General features: G+C 43.6%; 1 protein-coding gene across 1 annotated transcript; it reads left to right on the plus strand.

The window, feature by feature from the left end:
• Positions 1-5966: 5966 nt before the first annotated feature.
• Positions 5967-7370, plus strand: LOC124698826 (probable pectinesterase 67). The gene is made up of 5 exons (XM_047231242.1): positions 5967-6220; positions 6309-6471; positions 6580-6786; positions 6878-7125; positions 7214-7370. The coding sequence occupies exons 1-5, from the start codon at positions 5967-5969 to the stop codon at positions 7368-7370; spliced, it is 1029 nt and encodes a 342-aa protein (XP_047087198.1).
• The last annotated feature ends 1246 nt before the right edge of the window (positions 7371-8616 follow it).

Genomic DNA, 8616 nt, shown 5'->3' on the forward strand with positions numbered 1-8616 from the left:
CTCAGATTATCTAGCCTATTTTTCTGTATAAATGATGTAAACAAATGACTTCTTAATTGGTTCATGCCTTTATAATTAACTTATTGATTGGCCACAAAAAACAAAGTCAAAGGTTCACCAACTATGACAAATATTTGAGGCCAAAGCTACATATGGGGGTGGGTCATCGAAAGGTAACATAAAAGTAAGACTAGAGTCTATTTCATCTATCTACATTACCATGAGTACTTTCTAGTTTTTCTTATCTACGCCGATAGGCAGCATAACTTGTAATATTTTGGGTGCTTCATCAGCTTTTTCTTCACCTTCCACTACTCCAAATCCTACTTCTTCGATCTAGGTACCACTACTTTAACTCCTACTTCTTCAGCAAGAGCAACAAGAGATCCAAGAGCACCATCAACAACACCACCATGGCCATCAATAGCATTAGGAACTATAGGTTCAAGAGGTTTATCTGCACCAAGAGCATTTGGTGCTAAATATTCTAATTATACTAGAAGAATTAGCACAAAAAAAAGAGGACTTATGTAGATGCATTTGGAAACAATTGAAGTTGATACATGTTGTTAGTTTGTATGTTTTTAAGACTTGGTGGATCTATACGTGTTAAAAACTATTCAATTAATGTGTCTTTTGTTAAGACAATGTGGTTGATCAAAGCCTTTGTAAGACTATGTGGTACATCTATTTAAGATAGTATTTTATAGCTTTTAACTAGATTTAGAGCATTCTAGCCCATTTTATGCATTTATGGTTTTTGTGAGTTTGGTAGCATTTTATAACATTGTCCTAGATTTGGTATAATTTAAGGTCATTTTTAATAAATTTATAGTATTTTAGCTCAATTTAGGGTAACGGTATTCAATGTGTCGTCATGCACGAGGGTAAATCAGTCTCGTGATGGACACAAGTTGTGTCATGATAAATGAATGTGTGTCACTGTGAAGATAAGTCACGTTGGCAGGAAATATCATCTGTTCTTGAGGATATTAGCATGTTCGCATCAACTTTTGCTTTCATCACAAGGGGTTGAGAAGTTGATGCACGATAGAGAGTGAATGTCGTATGCTGATAAAAGAAAAAGGGTGGCCAGCGAGCCAAAGGGCCAATCACATGTGGGATTTGCATTGTTTTGGAGCATGCAAAGTCAATTCAGAGGGCAGTGGTTGAGTGAGCAAGTGATGTGGTAATTGTTCACGCATTTTTTATGGTTACTTGAGAGTTGTTACTTGTGCCTTATTTTCTTTCATGGACTACTACATTATTGTGCAAGTGGCCTTTTGAATTTTGATTGAGTAGCAGGTGTGGGTACAATACTTGCCTAATTGAGTTCATATCCAAGTACTATATATATGTTGTTACTTTGGGAGATCAACTGAAGTTGGGTTAGATGTAGGAGGAGGATGGTGTGTGCAAACTTGCAGCTAAAATTAAAAATTCTTATCAAATAGAAAAACATATTGAAATTAATCTTTCCCCTGTGAAAATGTGTTGACGTTACAAAAGCTTCACAAAATAGCTACGCTTGTGAGACCAACATCTTGTGTTGATGTTGAGAATGCTTCGCAAAAATCCAATTTTTTTCTTCCTTCAAAGACTGAATAGTATATAACAACCACATTTGTGGTTGAATTCACCAAATGCCACTAAATATTTTCAATATCCTAAAACATTGGGAGCTACTTGATATCATGGCAAAGATTGAGTGGATGCATAAAAGATTTGAGCCACCTGAAGTACTAAATTTTATGTTATGAATTGGTACAATGCCGCACCGCCATCTAATTTGGACGAGGACGCTCGTGAAGAGAAATTTCCTGTTAATGAAGTAAGTTGTTGGTGATGGTGTGATGATTTTTTTCTAATGAAAATATTGGACATGAACTTTATCTAGTAGATATTGACTATTCGGAGGTACGCCACCATGGCACATATTAGATAAGATTGAAGAAGAAAACTTTGAGTATGACGTTAGGCCATATAAACTTGAAGAGCATAAAAAAGGGATTAGAGAAGAACTCAAGCTAATTCAGAAGAACAAAAGAGTTGAAGAGGCAAATAGAAGACCATTTTTTGCACTATGAAGGGATACAAATGTGGGAGCGATATATGATGATAAATATGATTCTAAATCTAATTGTGTGTCTAAACTTGACTACTTCGGAGAGAACTTAAAGGCAGTGAGAAAAAAACAATAATTAGATCACATTATGATCCATTGGTTGGCAACATGCTTATATTTGTGCTCTCATCTACAACAACCCCGGTGATTTGGGTGACACTTATGAAGACAATCATGAAGGGAAATTTTCACAAGGAGGAGAAAGAAGAGGCAGTGAAGAATTTGGTATGTTGAGGCAAGGGTTGTCCTGCCTTAGCAACTCTACAACAAGTTGTGATTCATTAATGTCTACCACTTTATCAGAGCTCCTATAGCTTCCAACATATCTGAGTTGAGACATTACAAATATCACCGAAAACGTAGGGATATAGTGATTGTTGTGTGCACTGATAAAGGTTGCCTATTTTATATGGTCGCTGAGATTGAAAATGAGAATACATTTTGTATAAAAACGAACTTGGAGAACACTTTGGATGCACGCTAAGAGAGCACAAACATTAGCATTAATTTTGTGGCCAATGTGTGTGAGCATAGTTCAGAACATATAAAAAACATGTGTTGCCACCTTAACTCAAATTGGTATGCTAAAGTATGGAGTCGAAGGGCCAAACAACACATCTTAGAGGAACTGTAGAAGGTTTCAGCTGCATGGCCCCAATTATAACCGCCCGTATATGTATCTGGTTTTTGGGCTAAAACCATCCCGACAAGAGCCCCGAAAAGGCCTGACTCGAAAATATTTATCGGGCTATAGGGAATTGGGCGCAGAAACATGGATATAGCTGGGTCCGCCGCTGGCATTTCCCGCTCCCAAGATAGAATCACGGTAGTTGGTGGGATGGAACATTTAGCTCCGCGCCTCAAGCGCCCATGCCACCGCCACTGATCTCCCTTCCCCCGCCTCTTCTAGTCTTGTCGCGTCCCTCATTCGCCATCATGGACGTCCCTAACCACCAGATCCACGCCTGCGTAGGTTCAATCGCAACCATACCGGCCTTCTTCTTGTCCCACCCTTCTGCCACCGTGATGACGTTGAGACTCCAAGTGCAGAGTGTTGCGTCAGTGAAGTATTTTCCTCAAAAGGGTGACTCGAGGGTTTATATCGAACTCTCGGGAACTGGATGAAAGAGTATACTCTTCTCTCTTCTTCAAGCAATCCTGCAAGTGAAATAAATGCCTTGTGTCCCCAACTCCACCGTGTGGTTGTCAAGCTCAAGGTTTCGTGTAAGTAAATAACACAAGTAGTAATAAACAAGTAGTAAATTAAACTAGACAAAGCAACTAAGTAAAAACTATAAAAGGCTTGATTATTTTTGGTGTTTTGGATGCAAATAAGAAAGATAAATATTTTTGTATTTTCGAAATAAAATAGTGCAGCAAATAGAAAACAATGTAAATGCAATATAAATGTGTTTCTGATGATAACAAGTGGACCGGGGTTCATGGGTTCACTTGACTATTCTCTCGTAAAGTTGTGGTGGACAAAAAGCAATTCATCAATGAGATATGAAGGTACAAATAATATTATATGTAAGATCAGAATTAATATGGGCAGCACGTTCTAACATAGAGATGATGCAACACACCTCTCTTAGGTTGTACAAGAATGAAACTTCATCAATCTTGTATTAAGAATTAACAGAGCATAGCATAAGTATTTTGACATGAAGTTTGAATATCAAATATGCTACCTTGAACAAACAAGATCATCATTACTATCACATGATGAACATAGCACATGCATTCACTTTATCCCTATTGAGGTAGCAAAAGAAAGGCAAAGTCATAGTAGATCATGAACATATTGTCACTATCCAATCACTAAAACCCTGCTACTACATCTAACACACACATCACCCCACACACGCTCTTGCATAGATGTTGGATTAGAACACAAACTTAAGAACGGAGTACACAATATGCATCTATCAATACATCTCACAAATATATTAAGATCAGATCTCATAAAACAATGTCATAGAACAAAGATCAGTGCGTAAACCTACCACCTCTGGGGCAGAGCAGAAGTGCGCATAGAAGATAACAAATACTTATATGTAACCAATCAAAAAATTATCTCACAATTGCCAAGAACAAGTCACTACTCAAACAAAGATATAGAGGTACAATACATCATGGGAAAACGATAGATTGCCTCACACATCATGTTTGCCAAGAGATTACAAAGGGTAGATGAAGATGGTGTTGAGGGTGTTGATGAAGATGATGATGATGACCATGTCATAGGAGGGTGGAGTCCACCATAGACGATTCCGACATTGATTCCCCCCTCTAATCTCCATCGGCGGCGGCCTGCTGACTCTCTGTTTATGTGTTTTTGATCTCCGCCGCCGTCTACTCGAGGAAACCCTGGGGGTCGTATATATAGGGGTTTTTAGGTCAAACGGAGTCCGTGGGCGCAAGATTGATGTTGATCGGATGGTGGAGGGGGAAACGGCCCCTGGTGGCGCACCCTTAGAGGGTGGACGCGCCACTAGGCCTAGTTTCCACCCCCTTGACCTTCTGGTGTCCCAATTAAGCTTATTTTGTTAGTCTGAAAAATTCCGAAATGTGGACCTAGATGCAACCAGGCTTGGAGGTGGTGACGGGGTCCCCTGGCCCTCGACCGTGCTAGTGGCGTCTTGCACCGGTGCAGTGATGGCAGTAGCGGTCTCATCTATGTGACACTAGATGTCGGGTGGCCGCCACCTTTCGTCGAAGGTGGTCAGCTTGGTTGCTCCTGATGCACATGTGGCTGAACGGAGACATGGCGTGGAAGATCTGGGTGAAAACCCTAAGTTTTGGCCTTCGGCCGGAGCCGGTGGTGTCGATGTCTCGTGTGTTCGCGAAGGCTTCATTGAGGTGAAGCTCCCATCTCATTCCTCTATCATCCAGGGGAAACCCTAGATCCATGGATCGGATGATGGTGGCGCTCCTACATTGTTCCCCCTTGGTGGCATTAATCTTGGAGGTGTGCATCGCCACGAGGGACCAGTGGATGGGCTCATGGTGGAGCGGTATTTTTGTTTCTAGCGCATCGACGATGGCGAATCTCAGCGGCGTGGCTTAGTGGGGTCTTGACAGCGGCGCGTGATGATAGACACGCACATGGTGGTGGTGTTGTCAGGCATCGTGGCGACGTCGACGGAAGGTCTAACAATGTCAACACATAGATCCATGTCATAAAGATGGGTTGCGGAAGGCGGCTGCGGTGACTTCTGTAGCATGCACATGATGTGCATACAAAGAGCCTAGACCGGTAGGCCAGTTAAGATGATGCATGTTGGTGGGCGGTCAGGGCATATGGTTGTGATCACGGACATCCCTTTATCAAGGTTGTACTGTATGTGTAGCGATTGTTATCGCCAAGAAGGTGGTTTCATCTTAATTTTGTAAAGCTAATAAAATAATTATGTGCATTGTTTCGATGAAGAGGCTGGGTGTTTCCTCCATTTCGAAAAAAACAAGACACTTCATGCGTTAGAAACGTGGGATCTACACCTTCTCAAAGGTCGGATTTTTTCGGATGACATTTCTCCAGATTTCAATCGGTTGGCCAGCCAATAGGAGAATATAAATCCGATATACTACAAGCCTATCACGGTACAAAATTAGCCCATGGGCCTGACAAGCCCATCGAAACAAAGACTGTTTTTTGCAGTTTTTAACCAAGCGGTTGCTTCAGACATGAGCATGCGTGCCCCCCGATTATCCCTCCTAGCCTTCCGCTGCACACCGGCAGCGAACGGCCAGAAACAGAGCACCCCGTTAAGAGCCCTCTCCCCTGCATTGCGCTAGGAAGTAGCTAAGCAATTCTTGCAGAACCCACGCGCACCCAATGATGGCCCGGCGTAGCCTCCTCCTCCTCCCCTGCCTCTTCGCCGCGGCGGCGGTTCTCTGCGATGCGCACTCGAAGCTCGCCAAGAAGAGCAACGACGTCGTCAACGGCCCCCTCCTCACCACCAAGATCGACGCCAAGCGCACCCTGATCGTCGGCCCCAACGACGAGTTCAAGACCATCCAGTCCGCCATCGACGCCGTGCCCGAGGGGAACACCGAGTGGGTCATCGTCCACATCCGCTCCGGCGTTTACACGTACGTATACACGCACGCGTGCGCATTTGGACATTTGAATTCTCTTTGGCTCTAGATGTTTTAACAACACGAATGCGTTCGGATGCAGGGAGAAAGTTGTGATCCAGGAGACCAAGCCGTTCATCTTCGTCAGGGGCAACGGCAAGGGCCGGACCTCAATCTCCTTCGAGTCGGCCTCGCCTCACAACGCCGAGTCCGCCACGTTCGCCGTGCATGCGGACAACGTCATCGTCTTCGGCCTTAGCTTCAGGGTATGCTCCTCGATCTTTACCTCTCCTTCTTTACTGTCAGCCTGATGCATCTCTAGCATGCACAGTTTTATCTGAAGAACCTTGATTGAATTTATTTTCTACGTCCAGAATGCGGCCCGCGCGGGGCTGCCGAACAGCCCGGAGATCCGCACGGTGGCGGCCATGGTCGGCGGCGACAAGGTGGCCTTCTACCACTGCGCCTTCTACAGCCCCCACCACACCCTCTTCGACCAGGCCGGCCGCCACTACTACGAGAGCTGCTACATCCAGGGCAACATCGACTTCATCTTCGGCGGCGGCCAGTCCATATTCCAGGCAAGCACACACCATGGCACGAACGAATTGGAACGAACACGTACATGCCATGAACGTTAAGTGACATCGGCCGTCTTGTACATGCCTGCAGTGCGCGGAGATCTTCGTGAAGCCCGACCGGCGGACGGAGATCCTGGGTTCCATCACGGCGAGCGATCGCAAGGAGGAGAGCGCCGCCGGCGGCTTCGTGTTCCTCAAGGGCAAGGTGTACGGCGTCGGGGAGGTCTACCTCGGCCGCGCCAACGAGGCCTACTCGCGCGTCGTCTTCGCCGACACCTACCTCTCCAAGACCATCAACCCGGCCGGCTGGACGGACTACGGATACACGGGCAGCAAAGAGTACGTACACGCAAACAAAACATAACAATGATCGATTGCATGATGAATCGAAATTCTTGTCTGAAACAATCGGTATGCTAATCTGCAGCAATTTGATGCTCGCGGAGTTCAACTGCACCGGGCCGGGCGCCGACGCGTCGAAGCGCGTGCCGTGGTCGCGGCAGCTCAGCCCGGCGGACGCGGCCAAGTTCCTCACCGTCGACTTCATCGACGGCAAGGACTGGCTCCCGGCCTTCTACTACTGATCACATGATACAGTAGTACATACTTTTGCGTGCTCTGGGAACTTGTACACTTGTTGCTTGATACTCCTTGTTGTAATGTGTCTTCCCTTACCTCCGTGATGTGTAAAATCTAATTGAGCCTCAACGATGGATCTCTTGTAATAGGACCATGACAGGTTTGCTGTTTCTGAACTCTAACTTGCGAGTGTTAATTACTGGTTAGAAGTGACAGACTTTGTAATTAACTTGTGTGGTTATATCCTTCATTCTAGTCCCAACTTTCAGGTGCTTTAGTATCTGAGAAACGAAAAACAGTTCTGAAGGATAGACAATGCTGCAGACATATATGGATGTGCAAGAAATCCGATACATATTACCTAATCCGTTCCATAAGTTCAACCAATAAGATCTAAAAAAAAAAGCACAACCACTATACGAGCAATTAATTATGTTCAGTTTTAGCAATCTGTCTATTACTGTCCAATATCAAGCATGTGCTCCTTTTCTGTATCTTCGACTGTTCTTATTCATTTTTTAACTTGAAAATGAAGACCATGTATTCTTAGCATTTTTCTCTCTATAATTTTAGGAAGTGAAAAAGAGCTAGCCTCAAGAACACTAAGTGAAATAGAGAGATGATTGATCATCAACGACATGCAAAAACTCCCAATGACTTTATTACTTTTGGAGGATGATAAATAAGTAACTTTAAACATATAATACATTGTAAACATACATTTGCTCAAGCTTAATCATTCATATATGGTCACCTATATGAATATATATCCGATGTGGTGACTCATGTATAAGTTACCCAATTTCTTGATGTTTTTCAGTGTCCTCCACCGATGCCGCCGCCTCCTCCAAAACGTGCTCTGGGAACGTGTACACTTGTTGCTTGATACTCCTGGTTGTAATGTGTAATCCCTTCCCCAGTAATGTGTAAAATCTAATTGAGCCTCAACGATGGATCTCTTGTAATAGGACCCTGACAGGTTTAATTTGCTGTTTCTGAACTCTAACTTGTGAATGTTAATTACTGGTTAGAAGTGACAAACTTTGTAATTAACTTGTGTGGTTATATCCCTTCATTCTACTCCCAACTTTCAGGTGCTTTAGTATTTGAGAAACGAAAAACAGTTCTGGAGAATAGACAATGCTGCAGGCATGGATGTGCAAGAAGTAATCCGTTACATAAGTACAACAAATGTACGAGAAATCATTTAAGTTCAATTTTGGCAATCTGTCTATTAATTACTGTCCAATA

The sequence above is a fragment of the Lolium rigidum genome, chromosome 3, assembly GCF_022539505.1.
Source record: "Lolium rigidum isolate FL_2022 chromosome 3, APGP_CSIRO_Lrig_0.1, whole genome shotgun sequence".
NCBI lineage: Eukaryota > Viridiplantae > Streptophyta > Magnoliopsida > Poales > Poaceae > Lolium > Lolium rigidum.

Excerpts from the sequence above, each read along its gene's own strand:
- LOC124698826 (XM_047231242.1), top strand. The coding sequence starts at position 5,967 with ATGGCCCGGCGTAGCCTCCTCCTCCTCCCCTGCCTCTTCGCCGCGGCG. Across the intron at positions 6,787-6,877 it reads GCGGCCAGTCCATATTCCAG|TGCGCGGAGATCTTCGTGAA; the intron begins GCAAGCACACAC and ends ACATGCCTGCAG. Across the intron at positions 7,126-7,213 it reads GGATACACGGGCAGCAAAGA|CAATTTGATGCTCGCGGAGT; the intron begins GTACGTACACGC and ends GCTAATCTGCAG.